The sequence below is a fragment of the Pempheris klunzingeri genome, chromosome 17, assembly GCF_042242105.1.
Source record: "Pempheris klunzingeri isolate RE-2024b chromosome 17, fPemKlu1.hap1, whole genome shotgun sequence".
NCBI classification, from domain to species: Eukaryota; Metazoa; Chordata; class Actinopteri; order Acropomatiformes; family Pempheridae; genus Pempheris; species Pempheris klunzingeri.
Window position 1 is genome coordinate 18,811,803 of NC_092028.1, and position 24,106 is coordinate 18,835,908.

Sequence of the window (24,106 nt, forward strand, 5' to 3'; positions counted from 1 at the left end):
TGAATAAAAATGTTCTCCTGTAAAAATCTAAAAATGTGAACATCACACACTGTGTTTGCTGATGTTGACTGGTAGTCAGGAGCCAGCAACAGGTTGCTGATAGAGATCTGGCGGCGTTTCCATGCTCTTCTTCCTCTCCTTGTGTTTCTTACTGTCCAGGAAGTAAAAGAACCCCACAAGAAAGAGGCTGGCAGAGAACACGCACACACTGCATGCGTAGAAGATGTACGAATACTGGCCTGTGTGGTCCACCAACATTCCTGAGAAATGCAAAAGGAGCGTCAACGCATGAGTGGATGTAAAGCTGACCAGAGCGACATAATTCGTCTTCAGTGTTGGTAAATTCTCTTGAAACTAACTTTACTTTGTTACTTTCCATAAAGAGCATCCAGTTAGTTCATTATAGTACACTGACTGTGACCTAATACAAAAGCTAGACTATAAAATAATAATAGTACACATGTGGAAACATGCAATGAAGTCATATGGTTTGATATGCATAGCGTTAGCAATTTCTGTGAATTAATTATTAAAACTGTATATAATAATCTATTGTTAATGTTGTTACACATTATTTCTGTTGGAAATAATCATTACATTATTCTGTAGCTGTGTAATATTTGGGAGACTGGATCAAAGGTCAGTCACTGGACGTTGTCTGACGATATGTCACTACTACAGTTTGATGGTTTGGTATCCTACGTGATATATGCACAACATTTGTTGTACTTAATAATCAGAAGTCATAAGATCACTTGTTTGTGCTCACACTGTGCTAATCTTCATCTTTTATGCAGAGGAGTGAAAGCTCTGTCATCACACAGCTATATATAATCTGAGCAGTGTGGGTTGCCATGGTAGTGGAAACCTGAGCTAACACCAGAGATGTTACTAAAGCATCTTTGCTAACACCTTATGTGCACGACATGATGTTGTGATGATGTGAAAAAAGCTGACTCACTGAGCAACACACAACACACTGTGGCCCTGACGGAGGATGGTAATGATGAGCTGCACATCCCCCACTCATCATGAAACTTATAATAAATTATCTAACACTACAATGAGGGACAGGGACACAAATAGCCCTCATATACAGCTGCTACTGAATACTGTCTGACTGGAATCTTGTGCAATGATGTGTTGTTTGGGTGTGGATGATATTTCTCTTTTATATTGCACTTTAGTGTACTTAGACACTTTGTTCTTTAGATATTTATTACACTGCATTCTAGTGTGTTTCTTTTATACCTTTTATGGCACCTAAGGAGGATTGCACCTTTCAATTTCGTTGTACCCGTTACAATTACAATAAAGACATTCAGTCACTGTGTGTGTGTGTGTGTGTGTGTGTGTATACCTGCCAGGGGTGGTCCAATTAGCAGTGTTCCACTTTCCAGCATGCAGAGGAGTCCAAGGGCTGAGGGGAAGCGGCTCATCTCCACCGTGTCCATCAGCACAGTGTAGAGCACCGCGCCGCCCATGCTCATAGACAGGCCGAAGATCACCACGTAGACCAGGAGAGCTTCGAAAGAGGCCGAAGCTCCACAGATACAGTTACTCAGCCCGTTCACGAACACAGCACCAGCAAACACGTACACAAAACTGCTGCTGCCCCTGAAACGGGGCAGGTCCAGGACAAGGGCAGCCGTAGGTCGCACCGCTATGTTCACCAAGCCCAGGACGGACATCAGGCAGGCGGCGCGGTCTGTCTCCATCTTATGGTGAGTAGCGTAAGGCACCAGATAGACCAGAGGCACCACACATCCCAGTGTCATCCAGGTCACACCCACAGCGTAGGCACGGAAGCGAGCATTACTCACTAGCAGGTCAAAGGCCATATGTCTGTGCAGGAATGCCATAAATCCACGCAGAACAGTCCTCACACTGTCTTTTATCCCTTTTGTCTGCTGCGGCAGAGAGAGTGTGTTTGGTTTACTTGAAACCTGAGAGTGTCTGAGTTGGTTTGGTCCCACTGCAATGGGCCTCATCACTGCCCCACATACACAGCAGTTCAGCAGCAGCCCACCCAGAATCAGGAAGCTGCCTCGCCAACCAAAATGACTTAGCAGGACATTAGCGATCAGGGGCAAAGTGCTCAGACCCACAGCTGTGCCGGTGGATGAGAAGGCATTGACAAAGACGCGACGTCGCACAAAGTAGTGACCCAAGATTGTCACTGATGGCTGGAAAGAAAAGCAGAATCCCAGTCCTGAGGAGGAGAGCACAAAGAGACTGATGAGCCTTCGTGTGTGTGTGTGTGTGTGTGTGTGTGTGTGTGTGTGTGTGTGTGTGTGTGTGTGTGTGTGTGTGTGTGTGTGTGTGTGTGTGTGCGTGCAGCTCCTGACCTGTGATGCCACTGGTGATGTAAATGTCAGTGATGGTCCCGGCCAAGGCAGAAACAGCCATGCCCAGTCCACTCAGGAGCCCGCCTACCATCACTGTTACCCGGCAACCAAAACGCTCCACCAACATGCTGCATAAGGGACCTGCAGACAAATGGAGGAAAGTTTCAAATACAGTATTTTCTCTATTTTTTTTTTCTATCTTCAGCCCATCCCACATGATTTTAGAAAACTTTACAAAACAATAATAATATTTACTGTGCATTGCTTTACTTTATACAGAAAGGCAATCTAAATTCAACATATATAGGTACATAACAAATACATAAATACATGTGGAAAAGTCTCATTTTAAACAACCATTGTAGTCATTCTCACCCTTTTCATAGTGAAAAAAGAATAAAACACAATGATTCAAACCAAAGAACTGTTTCAAATACAAATCGACAGGCTCACATTCACAGAAAGCTGCAAAGTAAAACAACGTCCTTATTAGCACAACAAATCAGCCTGATTTGCATACATCTATTATTTCAGAACAGTGAAGTGAGGCTTCACAAAAAAGCACCAAAAACAAGGCCAAATCAATTTCCTCTCCTTTCTCTCCAGTGTGCTTTCAGAGGCACAAGAACACTGGTGATATCTGCCGTCTACTCTCGCCAAAATGTGGAAAATAAACTGCAAAAATGAATTACAGAAATCCATTTCCTGACTCACCAATCCTGACTAATGCCAAACAAAACTACTTAAGCGTACACTTATCAAATAAAGTAGACATCTAAATCAGCTTAGTAGGATTTTCAGCTCTTTGATGTTCTGTATCTATTGCTCAGCCTTTCATGACTCCTTTTCCACTACGATGCAGACACACAACAAATCTCAGGCTCTTAGCTGTTTGTATTTATTGTACAGTGCATACAGCAGCATGCAGTAAATCCATCCAAAACCACAAATAGAAATATAGCACACATGCGTTTAGTGAAATGTAAAGAGGGTGGTTACACACAGATTCGGTGCTCCAGTGTGCTCTTGTGTCTTTGGCTAACATTCGACTTACCCTTTCATTCTGTCACATCAACCTCATGCAGAGGCTCCGGCATTAATACACAAACCATACCGTTTAGCAGCTGACGTCATCAATGTGCTAAAAAAGGCGAGGAAGGCCAATTGTTCACTGGTGCACCTGCAATACCCAAATCTACTGCTTGCATTCATGCTCCACAGAGGATGACCTCTTCTGAGTGAAAGCATCCGCTTTGCACCAAGATATCTCATAATAAGATCGACAGGTTGTCATTAAAATGGTCCCAAGGAGGTGAAACATTTGGATTTAATAAATGGATTTTCTCTTCTCTTTTGAGGTCGTCATAGTGAAAAGATAAAAGTACACACACACACACACACACACACACACAGAGTTGGTCAGTTAGTTCTACCTCCAGCATGAAGCGTGGCGGTCATGATCGCCGGCACCCAGGAGGTCTCTGTGTTGCTGGCGTTGAACTCTGTTTGAAGGTCTGTGTAGAAGATACCGATGCACGAGGGGAAGGCCAGCGTTAGAGACAGAACCAGCATGGTGGCTACCAGCACCACCCACCCCCAGCCTCCGTCAGGTGCAGCCAGAAGGTCGTCTTCAGTGGGCCCACCCACCTGCGTGGAGTCAGTGGGACAGCAAGGGGACTCCCGCTCCTCTTCCTCCTCTGAATCACCGTGCAGTACTCCGGACTCTGGGGACCACTTCTCCGCTTCCTCGGCACACTGAGCAGCACTTTTGCTTTCCCTCCTGAGTGAAGCTCCATCTCTGTGGCAGTGCCTGTTTCTTGTGGCTGGTGTCTGGTCCTCCGCCGCCTCCACCGTCATTCTGCCTGCTGCTGCTGCTGTTAGCGCTGCTTCCTCTGTTCAAACAGAGGCAGGGTTTCAGAAATACTGAGGTCATGAGTGCATGAAGCAGTCTTTATTTTATTTTTGTATTTTTTTGTGCCAAAACTAGTCAGTTTCAAAGATATTGAGTCTAAAGAAAGTTTCATAATCAGCCTTTTAGAAAGTAAATGAATTTGTTTGTCATTGTTTAAGTTAAACTGTTAAATGCCCCCAAATCCCTGGAACAATAGTGGAGACGTGTCCTTAACTAAAAAAGCCCTAGAAAGAGGGACAGGTGAGGCATTCAAAGTCAAAAGATCTTTCCTACAGAATAACACACACATGTGCACATTTGGATATGTAAACTGGTCAGACAGGAGGATGCGGCAGCTGGTGTGAGACTAAAGAATTATGGTCAGCGAACCATCTATAACAAATAAATGGGCAGCATGAGGATTGTGAACTAAATCGTTACATCCACATGATACTCCAGCATGAAAAGATCGTTTCAGGTTTCAACTGTGTTGATCTGGTTGTGATCCTAACAGATCAGAGTTACTGGAACACATTCAGATCTCTTATTTTCTGTTTTCAGAGTCACAAAACGGCCTCTTATCAGGTTTTAATCAATATATATACAATAACTACTGATGACTTTCATGTCATTCTAGGCCAGGCTTTGGTTGTAAACCTATTACATGAGGACAATTTCATCCAAGCACATTTATCTCCATGGTAACTGTGTAATTTCCCTTTAAAATCCAGAGAAAATCAAGCAAAGTAAATATTATATTATAGCTGAGAGCCCCGTGGCTTAAAGCAACAACATGACATGGCAGAAAAGATTCTTTTAGAGGGAAGTTTTTAAACATTCTGAACAAGTTTCTTGTGTTTTTAGCTTCGCAGCATCCTTTTATAATCTCCTCCGCTTTTAACTTCAGTGTTGAATCAGCAGAGCATCCAAAAAGTACAACAGAACAGAATTTCTGTTTTGAAAAATTGGATAGCAACTTTACAAATGTTTGGTTTCCACTGGTTTGCTGTCGATCTCATCTGTTGTATCCTGCAGTTGTATATAAAATAAGATATACTATAAAAAGCAACCGTGCTGTCATCTTAGTCAGTGCCAGAAACACATTTTAAGTTCCTTTATCTCTGGAGTTATCTTACCTCCTGGCTCTCCTTTCCTCATCCCTCTCTTCTTCTCTTTGTGTTCAGGCGCATCTCAGCGGGTTCAGCAGCTGTGAGTGACACCCAGCAGCACCTGAAGCTCCCACCCTGTGAGCACCGGGGACACCCAAGCCGCATCAAGCTGGAGACCGACAGGAAAGGTCACACCGGATGGGATTTTCCAAATAAAAGTCACAAACACCTGCTGAGACCAGTCACACCATTTAACAACAACAACATAATGATGGTGATGATGATAATAATAATAATTATAGTAATAATAATGAGCCCCTGAACCATGTGATGCATTACTGTAAATAAGCACCACTTTTGTGAATGTTTGGCCAACTTTAGTTACATACTTGGTTGTTTTATTTTGAAGGTTTCAGCAGGAAGCAACCTTAAGCTATTGTTAATGATCAAACCCAACAAATATCAATCATAAAATTATGCGTTTAAATCTTTAAAAATCTGTGTATTGAAGTCACCTGACTGGTGATTATAAATATACTCAAAATATCAGTTACCCATTGGCTCCATCTAGCGTCAAGACACACACACACACACACACACACACACACACACACACACACTGACATTTCAAAATAAAAGGGTCATACCGTTTTAAAAGCCCTCTTGATTTTACACTGGGAAACTGAGGAGATGTATTGTTGGATTTGGGCTGTCAGTTCTAAAAAGTTTTACTTCTTGTTGAGGAATTTGGATCTGTTGCTAAAAAAAACTCCAAATAAGTGAGAAGTGAGCTTCTGGTTATATTCAGCTAAACATTTTCCCACAGCAGTAAAAAGAGAGGATATATTCGATCGATTACAGTTGTTTGGTATGTAGGCAAGAAGAGCAAAATAAATGTTCCAAATTTCCTCTGAGCTCTCAACGAAGCAAGCAGCTCATCTTTTTGTCTGAAGAATCCAAAGCTGGCATTATGAAAAAGAGGTGAGAATTATAGATGTGAAAACTTACTTACAGGAGCCAGAATTTGTTTCACACATACATCTACTGCCTGGTTCTTCCTTATTTTCCTTCCTCCTTCTTAATTTGCCTGTTTTTCTACTGAAAACACTTAATCAAAATCCTCTTTTGGACAAAGTCAGGAACATGATCGACCAGATGACCACTGAAGACCTGAATGACACTTTCCCAGAAACAAAGCTGGACAGAGAGAAACATTTCCACTGCTGAGCTGTGAATGTACCCCCTGACCATCATGTGTCCTCCACTGGGGGAAACATGTTCAGTATGTGTGTAAAAGTCTTGTTTAATCCATTCAGGGGTTTATAAAATGACTGACGTGCTGTTTTTTTGCACTCTGCGAACTGTACGAAAGGAGGAAAAACATGAAAATGAAATGTGGGTTATGCGATTTGTCTTTTCTCAATTACACTTAAGCGATTCCTGAGAGTAAATCCTGAAAATACAATATAACTTTCTTGCTTTTTGTGATCAGTAAAATGAGTGAAAGGTGGTCGGTGTTCACAGGCCCAATACAAACAACCTCATAGACCCCTCGCAGGCAAACAACTGTTATTTTATTACTGGATTTCTTCCCAGGCGTCATGAACTGAACTTGATCTGTTTGACTATGTTTTCTTTCTAAATTTGGTATAAAATATCTTCCAACACTCACTGAAAATATAACCCTTGTGGATACACTGATGAGTTTTTAAGTACACACTTGGCCAAGTCGCTCTCAGCAGAAAGCAGAGTTTGGTTTCCTTCCCTCGTGGGGTCACTGTTGTCTTTGGGACAGCGACTTGTAGTTGTCAGATTTCTGCATCAGCAGGGCAGAACCGCTCTTCTCCTTGTATATTTACACATGTCTGCAGGTAGGCACAGCATCCCGCTTAAATTGCTGCCTTACTGTACTGGAAACATCCACTGTTACATTAGACAGATTCAAGTCATTCATCAGCGTGTGGACACCATGTCTGCAGTGCAAACAATCACAGCTCCATCCCTCTTATGATGCAGTGTCAGTCTTGTTCAGGCTTTGTTATGACTACAGCATTAATCTACATTTCACCACAGCTGGAAACATGAGTGGCCTCTCCGGGATTGGAGAGAGACGTGAAACATAAAGCCAACTGTCTGTGCTCTCACTGCGCTCTTATTATGGCTTCGGTTTGCGGGCCAGTACTGCACATAGCTCGGTCCGTCAGTGGAAGCACGGTGGTGATAAGTAGAGGAGTGCATTCTGGTCTCCACATTGTCATTGTCTTCACTGTATATGCACGTATGTCAGCGGCAAGAGGCATCAAGCTGCTGAAAGACACACACGTCCTGCAGGGGGCAGCATCTGTTTCGTTAAGAGAGGCCCAGCTTCCCTGGGAATGTGCTCCTTAGGGAATCCAATTATTTAGGTCAGTGTTTTCCTGAGAGGTTTGTATTTTTCTGCGTCTTTCACAGTGGAAAACTTTTTAAAATTCAATTCACATACCAGACACATTAAAACCAAAATGTGAATTTGTAGGTGTTCATTTTTTTAAGGCAAAATAGCCTGAGAGGTGATATTTTTGTTCAGCTGCACATGTTGTTTATTACTGAGGTGGATGAAGGATGAAGTACAACTACCAAGATTTACCAACATTTTCATGTTTGCAAAATATCTACAATGCTATCTAATGGTGTTTTAGCTAAAATTAACTGTCTCATGTTTCATTCACTAAATACTGAAGGAAAGCAGCTAAAGGGAACTCAACAATTTTGCATATTTGCATATTATATATTATATTGTATTTTTAAAAGACTTACTTATTTAGATCTTGGATTAAAGTGGCACAGCAGTGATTTAGTATTACGCTTCAACAAAGCTGTCAACTTGCTAGAAAAAACTTTCTCTAAAATGGGTCAAGCTCCAAAAATCACTGGATCTTACAGTTTCCATGATGCAGCCTGATAGCATCTTTTATTTAGACGCTCCTCTCCTGCCTCTTTTAAACATCACCACTGCAGTTTAAAGCACAAGGTTCTTGTTGAGTAAAATCTGCAGTCTCCAGGACCAAACCAGTCCTAAACCGGCCCTCTTCCTCGTGGACAGGAATGTAATATGTGTATTTTAGTTCTGCCAGACGTGGTTTTACATCAGTATATGAATTTATGTTGGTGGCTAAATCAAAGCTAGCTAACACTTTGGCTAACGTTGCTGTTGGCTGAGTCTTATGCAGACATAGATTCACTGGGGCAACTTATTTATCGCTCATGCACCTCAGTTATATTTAAGTCGCACACAACCACAAATAGGTTCATTACCTCATCGCTAGCTAGACTGCAAACAGCTGTGTTTGAACAAAATCGTATTAGAAATAAGACATATCGTGTAATAATAAGAATTAAAACAAGTACTGTCGTTAATAAGTATTAAATATAAGACATGAAGCAGTGATGCTCATGGGAAATGAGGTCTTTATTCCGGGACACACTACCACTTTTGTCCGTAGGGGCCGCCAAACACAAAATGAAAGTTTCCTGTAGCTGCCTCGATAATGACAGCATTCTGCACTCCTAGCAGCAGGAGAGGAGGCAAATTTAACATGATACATATATTAATATATAAGACTTCTTTCAGCAGCTTCGCATTTGTACATGGCGGGGCGGAACTAAATTTCACTGTCAGCAGGGAGTGAGGCTCCCGTGCCCCCGCTGCCACTCTCCCTCTGATTTCCCCACTCAGACATGTTATGCATTCCACAGCAGAGCGGTGATAATCCTCCCGAAATCTACACATTATGTCATACCAGTGAGCGCTTGTCTCATGACTCTGCAACTGGGTAAACTTGACGTGACTGTGGTGCAACATGAGCGCAGACACAGCTCCACACCAGCTTCCTCAAGAACATACTTGAGGGTGAGTTGGAAATAACAGCCTGCAAGTCGAACGGGATGAAATAAATGTTCTTTATTTTTAATTAATTCCTCAAGTTTGAGGTCTCATTTGTCAAAAAAAATGCCTGTTTTTATTGTCTTTTCGTCTCGTCTTTGCCAAGTGTTCGCTCTTACGAGCTCATTAGGAAAAAAACATCATTTGAATTCAGTTTTTTAGTGCTTTGCTTCCTCAATGTTATTTAATCAGGTTGACCTATGACCTTCTGGTCCCAATACCAACATAACAGGGTCCTGAACCCATATTAAGTCTGTCTGTCACCTGTGCCAAGATACCATGTGAAACAGCTACATGTGTGTGTGTGTACGTGTGTGTGTGTGTGTGTGTGTGTGACCCCCTACAGCTCTACTTTCCCTGGTCTCAGCCTTTCTTTCACCAGCTGACCGTTCAGCTGTTGCCAACACTTGTCCACTCGATAACTGTTGCCGTAACTCAGGACTCAGCACGCTAGTTTACAACCTGTAATGATTTGAATGAAATCCACCTGTAACCATATGTTATGAGTGTATGATTCAACTTAACATTTCATCTTGATATAAATTAAAGTGTTTCTAATCCAGCCAAGCATTTGCGAGGGTAAAATGTGTGTTTAATCCATGTTTGACATTAGGGTGTGTGCTGAGCTATGCTGTGTATGAGTTAGTGTGTGACAGGCCCTAAATTCCTCTGCTATCCTGAGTTAGGCAGCGCTGATGTGGGGTTGGGTTTCCATTTAACATGTGCTCACAATGTTAAAGACACGCGCTCAAATTACTTAACAGCTTTTATTGGACATTTTTTGGCGAAGATCGGCCACAAAACAAACTTAATTGCATGTTTGCAGTATCTAACTGATCACTGGGAGAAACAGTGCAGCATTTATAATTTGTAAATGTGTGATTTGCTTCATGATGTTTGCTGGCTCGTGGTTTTTTGTGTTTTGAGCCAATCAGCTGATAATAAAAACAGAAATGATGTAGTAACTACACAGCAGTATGATGCAATTATTCCCTCTTTTAGCCCAGACCTCCTCCCTCAGGAATCGATCCATCATTCTCTGTCTCAAAACCAAACAGCTCACATCCGCTCCTGTGTGAAAATCTAAGTGTTCGCTTCCTACCTATCCATCACACGACCTATTATGCTCCTCATTTGGGCATCCATCAAACGTCACATGTTCAATTACACAATCCATCACGCTCTGCACTTGCCCCGCCATTGGCTGATGATCTTTGTCACCCTACAATGCACAAAGTTGTGTGTTTCCTTTAGAGGCTAGAGGGCACGCCCCTGTCTCCTCCAGACTCTAATGGCTGAATTTAGACAGGAACCATTTTTTTCTCTTCTCATCTGGAGGCCACAGTGCAGGTCAGAGGTCAGAGGGGGTTGGCCTGGTTGCCAGGGAGGAGTCCACTGACAAGGCAAAGCCACTGGTGCTCATTGGACTGTGCAAACGGCAAATCTGCTGAGTCTGACAGGCCTGAGAGCAGAGGAGCCCGGGCAGACTGCATTATCACAATCACACAACAAGCAAGTGTTGATGAGTGACAGGTTGTGTAGAGCGAGCAACAACACACTCATTCAAAGCCAAGATTAAGCCAAGAGAGCTGCAGTGACAGGACGAGCTTTTGTTATTGTGATCACAATGCATTGTATCACTAAGGGCGGATTAAAGCAAGTAGTTCTTATGGCGGGATGTCTGACCACATCAGTTTAGTTTAGATTCTAAAATACAATACCTGATCCTTCCAAAAAACATGACTTTACCACCACAGGTCAGAGTCAAGCTTTGATACCAAAATCCAAATTTTGTGTTTTTGTTCCATTGGGATCTCTGAGCGACTTTGCAACAGGCTGGTGACATCATGAGAAAGTTGTCCAAGACCTGCAGTTGTCATGGGGCTCCTGAAAATGGCACTGCGAATCCCAGTAAATGAAGGATGTTGGGGGAGGGGACGTGAAGGCAAGTAAATAAAAGTACCATTTGCAGTGTGTTTGCTTGACGTCCTCTGAGCCAAAGTCTGCTCTGTTATTGGGCTCCCAGTGGCTCCTTGCAGCAGGACCCCCCACTCTGGAGGACACTGGTGTGTTTGCTCAACGAATGGGGCACCCTGACGCGTCCTCTGGGAGCCATGTGAGCTGACAGCAGCCGCACACATTCACTCATTTAAGAGGACGACGCGGGACAAAAGGAAGAGGGAGACGGTCTTGTAGGAGCAGACTACAGCAGCAAATCGCCATTCACAAACAGAAATAATTAGTCATAATACAGACATCAGCCAAGAAAGAGGAATTTGCATGATAAAGCTCAGCACTGTGGAGTTTGCCATCACATGTATGGGCCCCGTAAGCAGACCAAAGACTTTGGATATTGCTACTGTATGTTTTTGACTGGATGTGATCCCAAACGTTTCTACAAACTTTAAGAAATATTGTCTTGACAGGCTCCTGTCAGCCAAAACGAAGCAACCAAACCATCCAATGAAGACAGTGCCTGGCCTGCTTCATGCATGCTACCCATTTACTCTGTTGGAGCAGAAAATTCCCAGATCCCCTTTGATACCTGATATTTAGACATGCAGACCTATGCTGCTGACCCTGCACTCACTTTTTGCTAGAGACACCCAACACCAGAGTCCTTAATCCTGTCTTACTGCAATGGGTGAGGCAAGGCGAAGGAGGCGGCTGCAAGGCATTTCACGACTGGGATTCTCATGACCCACTGGGGATTAATAAGCACTCTGTGAGGTGACTTGTTGATCCTCGCATTCTCATGTGTTCAAGCGGGGAATCGAGACAAGACTTCTGTATTTGGAGTTGAAAATATGACAATGTTGTTATTTAAAATAATTCCGAGCTACTAAAATGTCACGCCAGCGACGTGGCTGTGAGGATCGTAAAGTCACCTGTATGTCGATCCACTTTGGTCCAGGCTAAAATATCACAAAAGTCTAACTGTATGGATGGATTGCTGTTTAATTTGGTTCAGATACTTAAATTCATGAATGCCAATGACTTTGGTGATCCATCTTCAAAAACTCAAAAAGTTGAATTTGGCCATTTGATCACCAGATACCAAAAAACTGATGTTGCCCTGGATGCTGACTATACTTTGTTTAGCACTAAATAGCTAATTTGAACACGCTAACAGGCTACACTAAGATGATGGACCTGGAGAATATGAACTGCAAAAACATCAGTGTCACTGTGAAGCATATTGATAAGGTACGTGTCTTTCTTCCTGCGTGTAACAAGACTTATTTAACCAGTGAAAACTAAATTTTGCAAAAACTATTGTGCAATTTTGGATCTCATTGTCTCCTGAGAAGGAGGCTGAATTACAGCCTTTTGTCATTGTTAAATAAAAGATATAATATACATGATTCATGGGATGAAAAGTGAGATTTCAAACCAGATATCTTAGGCTGTGTTACAGAAGTGTCAGGGCAGCATTGTGTCAAATCGGAGGTGTTAGGACTGCAGCTGCAGGGCGACTTGTGGCTCAGTGTGGGTGGTGGCTGTCTCACTGGGGTGGTGTGTTTATGTGTGCTGGGGTTAGGGCCACGCGCACAGTGCGGGCATACACACTAACACACACACAGAAAAACCACAGAGACTCCATTGATTCCAGCTAATCAAGGCAGCGGCGCTGGAGGAGGCTGTGCACGCGTGTGTGTGTGTGTGAAGTCAACACATTCTCCACATTCCAGCACTTCCCAAAGAGGCATAAAATATTAGCTGCTATTCTCTGTGCTCACAGGGCTTTTCTCTCTGCTGGGGTCCTCTTGCTCTTTAACTCTAACTGCCCTTTCTTTCTGTCAAGTCACTGTGCACTTTGCCGTCGCTGGAGTTTCCTTTTTTTTCTTAATCTTTTTTAATTCCACCCACGAGATGACCATGAAGTGACTTCAGAGCTGAATCACACTGACAGCACAAAGGCTCCACATATTCACGTCTGGTTCAGACTGGTCCTCCTCGACTGGTATCACAACTAAATCTGACGTTGCCCAGAAAGTTTCCGCTGATCCCATGTGCATAATTACAGCCTGATAATTGAACGAGCTACACCCAGTGACATTAGAACCAAATGTCTTTGAAGAAAATCTGATGAAATGTGATTTATAAGCATAATCTGAAATGATATGGCTTTCTTAGAGAGCAAGTTAAACCGAGAAAGAAAGTTTTAGTGACAATAACCACAAACATGATTGTAATTGATAAGTTATCTTGTTGATAACATCAGGTTCACCAGCAATGAGCACAGGTTTATGTCATGATTGCTGGTGTAATCTGTCTTGCAGAGGTCTGTCCTGATGGGTAAAGTAGCACTAAGGGCACATGCTTGACTTATGCATGAATTAGGCCTGTGACTAGTGATTATTATCACTATTGATTAATAAAACTTCAGAGAACAGTAAAAAAATAATGTGCATCTCTTTTCCAGAGCCCAAGGAGACTCAACGATTCAATGTTACTATATTGTAAGCAGCAAATATGCCCTTTCGAGAAGCCAGAGCTCTTGAATGTTTTCGCATTTGACTTAAATGATTAAATGATTAACATAAAATAGCTGGTGATTAATTAATCAATTAACTTTTAGAGTAATTGTTGCAACTCTAGTGGAAGAAAATCTTTATGATGGAGAATAAATGCTGCCAGTATGACTATCAGTGCTACTAAAAGGAAATTCCAACAAACAATATTTCCCTATATACTGTTTGTACTACATGCACTGGACGTGACAGGGTTCAGAGCAAACCAGCAACAGTTCGAACAGAAATGCAGATATTGATCACGTTGCAGTGGAGTCACCTGAAGACTTTGTGCATGTGTTGCCAGCAGCTGCTGGTGGAGGGAGGGAGGTCTGACAATCAGGACCAGCAGCCAAATAATGCCCACTGACCCTCCTCTTCCTCCTCCTCCTCCTCCAAGTCTCCTGGTCTTAAAGCCAGGGCGAGAAGGTTCACAGTAAGGCATCGTTACTATAGAAACTCTGTTTGCATTTCCCAGTGAGCAATTCAGGGACCGCTGGCTTTCAGCTGGAATTCAGACGTTCAAGTCAATGCACAGTGCTGTCTGGAAAGGCAATTGTCTAAGTGGGGCAACGTATTGAAAGACATTCTAGGTGCGTTTCCGTTTAAGTGAGAAAGCAGACAAAAAGAGAACTAGACCCTCAAAAGGGTCCAGCTCACAGGTTGCATCATCTGATGTGGAAGAACAGCTAAGGGCTCCAATAACCTGATTAGTTTCTTGTGTTTTATTCAAGGTGATGAAAATGAAAAGGTTTCTTTTAAACAGGGAGCCTGAGCAGAACTGTACATGCCAATCAAAATTTGGAGTGTGGTTGGAGAGTGCAGCTTTCCGCTGCGTGCCCAGTCACTGGGCTGTATTCAGGTCTGTCTTCAGTCCTCTCTCTCATACCAGGCTGCTGCGCTGGAACAAAGAGGCCTTTCACATTGACCTTGACACACGGCCACCCCCATCACCACAGGAACCAACACAGAGGAATCCACTCCAGCTCTCTGATATCAATCTCTCTGTACCCCTGGCAGACGGTCTCGGCTCAAGGCTGAGGTGAACTTTAGAGAGGCTAATGCACATCATATGAGTGTGGTTCTATTCCAATGTCAAAGATATGAAGAAAATAACCCATAAGCGCCACTCTTTATGCCTCTATACGCCAAATGTAATAAACAAAGTTTGGGTTTATAGTGTCAAAATAAATTAGCTGTAATATACTTATGTATATACAAAAGTAGTCGTCACAGTTTCCCACAGCCAAAAGAGGTCTGCAAATATCTTCAGACACTCTGAAACCCCAAAAGATACAGTTCATAACAATATAAGAACAGAAAAAAGCAGCAAATACTCAGAGAAGCTGCAAATAGGTGACATTTAGCTTTTTCAACAAAATAGTTGCAATTAATGCTCTGTTGATCAACCAATGGTTTCAGGTTTCAGGTCTATATATAATCCCTCATAAAGATTTGTTTATTATACAGTGGCGCTAGAACTTGTCTGCTTCAGTTAGACCTTCCCCAGTGGAGATTATTTATATGTTAAGTGTTTTCCATGTAAATACCACCGACATCAACACTGTTCCAGGGAATAAAAACTTTTATTCTCAAGGGCAAAAAAAAAAAAAATTGCTTTTTTTTGGTTTGGGTTTTTGTTTGTTTTTTACAATTTCATGGCCTGAATAAAACACACGTGGATTCAGGCATTAAATTGCGAATCATTTTTTAAACAAAATAAAAATAAGAGGCTTTCATTTTATACATTTCTGTCATAAGAAATAACTTCAGAACTGTACATCAAGATTTTTACAAAGCACGCACAGCTTCAAAATATACAATGTTCATTCACATTTTATACACATAAAAAACCAATTGGGGTTTGCTACATTTAAAACCTGGGAGTTCATCATCTGCGAGAAAAGGCAGTCCGAACACATTCCACGTTGCATCGCTTTCGAGTCCATCCAGCATGCTGCTTGGCAACATTCGGCAACATCCATTCTTTGTCTCCACAGAGTCATGAGACAGCCGGAGAGGAGCGAGGCTCTGCCACTGGGCCAGGCTCTCAGTCTCTTTCTCTCCTTCGTATGAACTCTTGCTCTCCTCCCCAACCCAGTGAGGACTTGTCCCATTTCCAGGGGTGGGCAGGTTAACACTCTCAGTCAGTGTCCACGTGACAGGGGTTGGTCCCCTGCTGCTGCGCCTCACGATATAACCGCAGGAAGTCCTTGTAGCGCGGGGCGCAGCCCATCCAGGCCTCCCCGAACCTCACTGTCCCGGTGAAGAGGAAATCGCCCTCACCAGACCTCACCCCACACTGAAGGGGCATCTTGATGTGGCCAATCCAGCTCCGTACCCTCACACCCCCAGATACAAAGACCTGGGTCTTCTGTCTATAGAGGCGGCTGATCTCCACAGTGACAGACGAGCGCTCCTCCTCCTGCTCCACCTTCCTAATGCTGCCCCGTGCCACTGAAAACACCAAGCAGGAAGACAAGATTTAGCTACAAGAACTGGCTATATTTCATGGTACACCAAGCAGTGTTTTTATTGGACATTTCTGCACGCCATACAGCAGCAGGAAGCCTATAATTCTCCCAAACAGCGTTTTAACTTACCAAAGTCATTGGTGCAGACTGCTAGAAGCATTTCAGCGTCGCTGCAGGGCTGACAGGGTGCTAAAAGAAAAATAAAGAGAGGTGGAGTGGATGAGTTTAGAGCCAGAATTTGATAGAGCATCAGAAACAGAAAGAAGAAAGGTCCATGATTTCTTAAGCAATCCTGGTCTCACAGTGCGATTAAACATCATCCACAACTTTTGAGTTAAATAGCACCTTCACAAACACACAACTGCTGTTGGATCATCCATGTAGGAGTATGCGCTCCTCTCACACACACACACACACACACACACACACACACACACACACACACACACACACACACACACACACACACACACACACACACACACACACACACACACACACACACACACACACACACACACACACACCGAACTGGGATCACAGTATTTCCATGCCTGCAGATGATTTATTTACAAAGACGGCAGAACAGGATTCAGCTGTCATGAGCTCTGGGTTTTAACACCAAACAGAGCTGGGCAAAAAAAAACACATAATCACTACATTTTTTTTTTTTTTTTAAATGCTGATGAGTGTGTAACACTCAGTCGGCTTCCCCACCACAAGAGGAACTCCTGACGCTCCATGACCAGCAAGGATCAGATGAAAAGGATAAAAGAGAGCACGGACACGAGGACCTGAGCTGTTAGCACTTTAGCAGGCCTGCTGGGACTGAAACGTGCACACGGTGCTGACTAGAGAGTTTTTAACGGCCTTAAAAGTGAAAATGACTATATATTACTATAGAACAAAATTAGCCTGTTGCACAAAACCTCCTCCATTACCATATATCATCTTGAACAATAAAAAAGGAGAGGCATGAGGGGGCATGCTCTCACAACTACAGCGCAAATAAGTGTGTGTAAAAAAAAAAAAAAAAGAAGCTAAATAGTCTCTGCTGTAAAAGTACACCCCAGGCCAGCAGCAGCAAGCAACAAATCAGCCCGTCTGGCTTCAGAGTGTTTTATAGCAGGAGAAAGGGCCCTAAATGAGAGCAGTCAGCCCAATGATTAGTTGACTCAGGTGGCCCTGTGGCTAGCCTGACCAGAACGGCTTTATTAGCTCTAGATCTGCTGTGGTTTTCCTCAGCGGCGGTGTGGCGCACAGGGGCAGGTGGGGCGAGGAGGAGTGGGGCCAGAGGGAGGGGTGTCGAGTCAGCAGTGGGCTGAGGGTGGAGCAGCAGTGGGTGTCCATCCATAAAATTAGAGGAGGAATGATTAAATCTATTAACTCAGGTGGATTCGGAGCGCTGTTTACATAGTCTGAGCACAAATCTGAATCTAGTTTAGGAATTCTGCATTCAGGAGAAGAATACAGACCATTAACCTGATTTAAGCCCAAAAACAGAACGCCCTCTGTCATCTGTCATCTTCAGGAGCAGAGCTGGAGCGCATTTTTAGCGGGCTTGTCTGAAGCTGAGGGTGTAGGGGTGAGGGGTGAGCATGTCTTGGGTGAGCTTGTGTAGCAACACGAGGCGCTGCCGCATCACTGGAGAGATCAGAGGTCAAACAGCCACAAGCTCGGACGGCTTAAGAACAGCTGGAGAGCCGGGAGACTTCAGAGCGGCCGGCCTCGCCCAGAGCCCAGAGCAGAGTGCAAAGGGCCTTTGAAGTGAGCCCGCGTGCTGCCATAGCATCAGACAGAGCAGCGAGCCGAGGCCTAAACCCAGCAGTGTTTTTTCTTTCCTCCAGAGCAGAGCCGAGCGGGGCTCACATGTCAGACATGAAACAGAACCACAGGAATGGGCTGAGAGCCGAGTCAGCATCTCTCTCTGGCCCGTGCACATGCAGCGCCACTCTGATCAGAACCACTTCACAGGAGCAGAGAGGGGTGAGGGATGGGATGAGTGGTAAAGGAGGAGGGGTGGAGGGGCGCGTTACAGTGTCCCTGCAACATCTGGGCCCCGATGCATTCCTCTGTAATGGAGCACAACTTGCTAATACCACTCGGCACAGAAGAGAAACCACTTCAAACAGCCAGGAAGAGAGAGGGAAGATATATGAAGGGGAGAGGAATGAAAAAGGAAAATACCAGAATGATAAATAGACAAGAAAGAAATTAAGATGTAGGAAATAGTGAGACACAGGGGAGGAAAAAGCAGAATAATTTAAGCAAGGGAGTGACAGCAAGAAAAGGAGGAGTGGGGGGGATAAGCCTATATGCTCCTAGAAGGTCCTCCCAACATCTGGTTGGAGATGCATTCCAGCTCAACAGTGAGCAACTCAATCCCAGCACAGCAGGTCAGAGAGAAGAGGAAAGGAAGAAAGAAGCAGAAAAAGAAAAAGACGAGAAGAAGCGAAGGAGCAAATCAATCCACCAGTCCGGGCTTCACATGACACGAGACCACTGTCTTTGTGAATCACTCCAGTGCTATCTCAGGCCACATCACAGAGCCAGATTACACTGCAGAGCAGAGCACACTAATGTGGTCAAAACAACTCCACGCTCATTTAACCCAATCCCTCTGCTGTGCCAGATAATGACGCAGGACGAGGATACGTGAGCCCGGAGAGCTGTAAAAGCAGACGTGGACCCGACGCTGCTTTTATTTTGCTTCAGGTGGAAAAAAACACAGTCGCTCGCACTGTTGCGCAGCTTGAAACTGTGCAGGTTTGGCAGGTACGCAGTGTGAAAACAGGCGGTTGTTTTTCAATGGAGGCCCTCTGTTTGGCTATGCCGCTCCACACACAGCCCATCAGGAAAAAAAACAAAAAAAACAACTACATCCGAGAGCCAAGTCAAAGCAAGTGTGGATAGCTGTGGAATCAGCTAAAATATGAACATTTCATCCTAAAAAAAAATAAGTTCCATAAAGATTTAAAGGCTTCAGGTTTTGATGTTTTGATACTCGCAGCCGAGAGTTTGATTTTGACAAGAAATATATTTTCCCCAAACCAAAATATACAGACAATCCTAGCAGAGGAATGGACTTTGGCTTCAGTGTTACTGTGCTGGAGTAAATGTTGAGTTTCCAGCTATTAGAGTCCAACTTAATAAAAGTTTCCACCAGTAGATGGCTGCATTTAGTGCAGAGCACACACCACAGAGACAAAGCACAAAGGAACCCAGGCCTAGAGGGAATCAATCAAAAGCAATTCTGCAGACCTTATAACGGCTGCAGCCATCTAAAGGTTTCTCATTAATACATGAACGTGAAAGCATCATAACAGAGCTGTATCTTACCACTCAGGGAGTGTGCCTCTGGTCCCAGTCTGTTGCTGACCAGCTCATACTGGAACGCCGTGATCCGCCGGCTGATATCCATGTGTGGGACGGCCTCGATGAAGAGTGCCCCCGCCTGGATACTGAAGCACTGCACCTTGCCCTGAGCCTGGTCCTGCTCGCGCAGCAGTAACCGCAGCTTGCCATTACGGTCCAGGTAGATGTTGGTGCCGCTGGAGTCTGCCGAGGGTTTGATGCAGACAGAGAGGCGGGCGGCGGCGGAGGAGACCGTGTTGGGTCTGAGGTTGACGATGATGGCGCCCGTGGGATAGAGCCACTCCAGAGATCCTTGGGAGCAACGCAAGTACACCTGCTCCACGTCCCTGTCGTGGCCTTCATGAGTCAGACCGCTGGATGAGGAGAAAGGCAAAGGTATCGACAGTTCAACATGAGCATTGTCGAGAGTTTTTCTGAATAACTACAAGAAAGCACAAAAAGACAGGAATGCGAAAGCTTTCTTTGAGGAGATGTTTTTCAAACTCATGCAGAACTTTTTTTTTTTCCAGCAGAATCTTAAAATGATTTCTAGCCCGAGTTAACCGACCAAGGTGAAGCCCTCTGGCAGGCTGCAAAGGCCATTAGATCACATTCCTCCTGAAGCATTAAGGGCCGTCTGTGCGCAAGACTGGCTGCATGACCAGTCACGAGCCGGAGCAGCCAAAATGACCTCAGCTCCAACACACACTCCCCCCCCCCACCAATACCACATTGTTGCTTCCAGAGCTTTGGCAAAATGCACCACTGGCAGGCTGCCTTTGGGAAGAGTTTGGAAGCAGGAATGGATGAATGGAGGGACACAGGGGCTTCTGGGCAGACAACGGCAGCAACAGTAGCTGGGCCTGCTGCATGCAAGTGCAAATGCAGGTCACGCACCGAACCTCCCCTTGCTTTCAAGCCACCAAAGAGACTGGAAGAGACTTGTCCGGGCAGCACTTCGGACTCTGGCGCCAGCGTGACCAAATGACTCCCTCCAGAACTTAATGCCTGGTCAGGGTTTGAAAACTCCAGGCTGTCAGTCATCCTGTGGCAAAGCCAAAGGCAGGAAGCCATCAGCAGTCTACCAGCATGTGCATGCCAAGCTAGTGGTTTAACTTCGGGGGAGAAACGCCCAGTTTCCTGAAAATGAGATGCTGAAATTCAAATTTGCCATAGATCTAAAGTAACCCGTGGCACATGCTGAGCATATGCAGCTGAAGCCCCGTAACCAGCCTCTCCTCAGCACGCCTCTAATTAAGTCCTTTCTAACTTCATCACTTCTGCATGCAATTAAAGGAGATTAGTCAAGAGTCTCACTAATGAACAACAGATTATTGGTGCGGAGCTCAAAGTACCAAGTATGGCCTGCCCCTCCTGACTGGAGGATGAAAAACAAAACCACACTATTTGAGGCGCAGCCTCTCAAGTGCAAAACAGATTTCAACAGATGTTTGATGGGAGGTGAAACTTTCCAGTATATGCTGCCTGAGGTTTGGGAATCCGTTGGAAATATTCAAAAACATAAACCAAGATACTTAAAAAGTTTTGAACATGTAATCCTGTGAATATTTCAGAGGTTTTTTTGTTGTGGGGGATGTTAATCTTTAGATTTAAGTATGAAATCATGTAAAATGTCCAACAACAGAATAATGAAGCTGGCTGAGATTTTAAGGCCACATCTGATCACTTGGATAGTAACAGCTAATAACTACAACTACATTTCTGCACAATTATTATACTAAAAAAAAACATTTGGTTCCAAGCAATAGTAAGAAAACGTATTCAAAGTGACTGGTGAGTCATGTTATTGAGATCAGATCATTTTCCAAATAGTCATTCATAAATAAAAGCACAGCCCAAAACCCACATGTGTCTGTGTAACTGTCGTATTTTTCATTTCCTCTCATATCTCAAAATAAACAAACTCAATAAAAGCTTCAGAAACATTTGTTCCACGTTTGTAATTTTGTTGTAATTTGTCTCTTTTTTCGCTGCAGGCTCTCTCTCTCTCTCTCTCTCTCTCTCTCTCTCTCTCTCTCTCTCTCTCTCTTGAGTTTCGGTCACAGTCATCTATAGTCGCTGCAGGTCACTTTCTTCCGGACTTTAATTACAATCACTTTTTTTTTTTTAAATTTCTTAATCAAACTGATCATTCGTGGAGCTCACCTGCCCTTCCAGCTGCACAGATCGCTCGAGTACTGGCAGAAAGAAATCCGACAGAGGAGGAGAAGAGGCAGCAGGGAGGCCAGCATCGGGCCGAGCATGTTTATCTCGCAGCTCACTTCTCCTCTTCTCCAGTGAAACTATGCGTGAGTCCGCCGCCGTGTTTCCAGCTACATGGCGCGTCCATGTGCCCCCGGTCCGCCCCGCGCTCTGCCCCCGGCTCTCCTCTCCGCTCTTCGGGACGATCAGGTCTCTAACGGCGCCCGGTGCTGACGGCCGTCCGCTCAAGGTGGACTGATCTCGGCTCTGACTGAGTGTCTGCAGCCCTCACCGCTCTCCACGTCACTCCCCATCCACGGCTGGCTCATCATGCATGCTGCCTTCAGGTGCTCAGCCAAGGCTCCGATCTTTGAGCTTCAGCGTTTAAAACGATACTTGCACAGTGTTTGAGTGCTTTTGGCGAAAGGAAAGTTTTTAGTAACAAGCGACGATTAGTTACTCTGTTATGCAGTGGTATATATATAAAAAAAAAAAAAAAAAAAGATGCATTTACTGAATTACAGCAAATGTGGCAGACTTTACAGATAGATTAAATGAAAAGAATGCTTACTAGACTTGATTTGTGTGACTTATATGTATGTTAATTGTTCTTGAAATAGAACAAAAGCCTGTTTTCCCCCTGAAAAACAAGTATTTTGTAACCACATCACCACAAGAAAACAAAGCTTATGTTTTGTGTTGAGTGTATCATTATTGGGCGTGAAAAAAAATAATATAAAGGGGGAAACAGGCTAATGTGACTTTTCATGGTATAATTACGTCAGTTAAGTAACATTTGAGTAATTGATTGTGATGGAAAATTCACACGTCCCATTATCTATTTATGTTGATGTGTTTGAGATGATTCATCTGACAACAAAGTGGAAAAGTTCCCACAGTACGTGAAGGGAGCATGAAAGTTAAGAAACACCCATGCTAATTCTTTTGTATTAGGGGAAACTAAAAATGGCAGATTTAAATGTTAAGTAATTAGCATTATTCCTAAATCGACACTCCAAAAGCCTGTTTATTCAATCATGTCGTTCCTAAAGTTAGTTGAAGTCAGGTCAAATGAAACAGTATCTGAAAACTGAGCTTCAGGTAGAAGGTGAATTGTTACAACTTGCAAAGACCGGATAATTCCTCACCTTCCTCGCTCTATTAACAGGAGTGCCCCAGGGTTCCATACTAGGACCATTGCTGTTCTCCTTATATGTAAATAATCTGATAATTGATTAAATGTGACGTTCCATTTTTATGCAGATGATACACTTATCTATTGTTCATCCCCTTAAGAAGCAAAAACAGACCTGTGATGTTGTTCAGTCTCATTTAAACTCAACTTTACTTAGTGTTAAATACAGACAAATCAAAATGTTTGACATTTAATCTACCTAATATCCAAACTGCTAAATGGGTTGAAATTGAAACGGTTACGACATTTAAGTATTTAGGTATCGTCATTAATTAGAGCATGCCATTCAGAGCACATGCTGAAAACCCAAGATGAAACTTAAATTAGGTTTTTCTTTTGAGAATAAATCCTGTCAATCCAGGTGAGAAAACACTTGATTTCTGCAACTTGTTTACCTTTATTGGATTACAGCGATTTACTCTCTATGCCTAAAGAAATTAGATACTTTCTACCACTGTGCTTTATGTGTTATTACTAGCTGTGTAAATTACAGACCCCACTGTACTGTGTGTGCTTTCGCCAAGTTCCATTTGTGTGTGTCCGCAGACTTCCACACTGGTTGGCTTTCATATAAAAACCTCTCATTGGGCTGGTTCCCTCTTATCTGTATACATGCATGTGCAAAAACAAAAATCATTACAGCCTACATTCTCTAAATATTCTACAGATGTTGGTCCCCAGACTAAGAACAGAATTTGACCAAAAAGCTTTCAAATATGCTGCCCCTTTTTCCTGGAATCTACAGAAGGATCTGAAACTCTCAAAGCTGGTTAATATGGGGGTGATTTAAGTCAGGGATCAGGAAAATAGTTCTTCTGGCCAATGTGATTGCTACTAAACATCACTGCCAAATCGTTTTAGAAGTTGTGTTCACTCATTTGTATTGTATGACATTTGTATTTATCTATTTATATTGTTTAAGTTTCCACTGTTGTAGCAATGTTTATGCCCTCTTGGCCTGGTCTGCTTTGGAAAAGTGATTTTAATCTCACCTTTACTTGGTTAAAAAAAAGGATATATACACACACATGGACTGAATTAAGCTTCTAAAATGAAGCAGTATCTGATTAAAACTGTCACCAGAATGAAGTCACATT

At 43.5% G+C, this 24,106-nt stretch overlaps 2 protein-coding genes across 2 annotated transcripts; both read right to left on the reverse strand.

The window, feature by feature from the left end:
• Window positions 1–75: 75 nt before the first annotated feature.
• Window positions 76–4,205, reverse strand: slc16a5b (solute carrier family 16 member 5b). Its single transcript, XM_070847473.1, has 4 exons — window positions 3,782–4,205; window positions 2,349–2,489; window positions 1,361–2,212; window positions 76–260 (listed from the first exon to the last, which is right to left on the reverse strand). The coding sequence occupies exons 1-4, from the start codon at window positions 4,203–4,205 to the stop codon at window positions 76–78; spliced, it is 1,602 nt and encodes a 533-aa protein (XP_070703574.1).
• Window positions 4,206–15,391: 11,186 nt separating this feature from the next.
• On the reverse strand, window positions 15,392–22,069 carry metrnla (meteorin like, glial cell differentiation regulator a). The gene is made up of 4 exons (XM_070848708.1): window positions 21,779–22,069; window positions 19,598–19,986; window positions 16,388–16,447; window positions 15,392–16,241 (listed from the first exon to the last, which is right to left on the reverse strand). The coding sequence occupies exons 1-4, from the start codon at window positions 21,874–21,876 to the stop codon at window positions 15,928–15,930; spliced, it is 861 nt and encodes a 286-aa protein (XP_070704809.1). The 5' UTR covers window positions 21,877–22,069; the 3' UTR covers window positions 15,392–15,927.
• Between the last annotated feature and the right edge of the window lie 2,037 nt (window positions 22,070–24,106).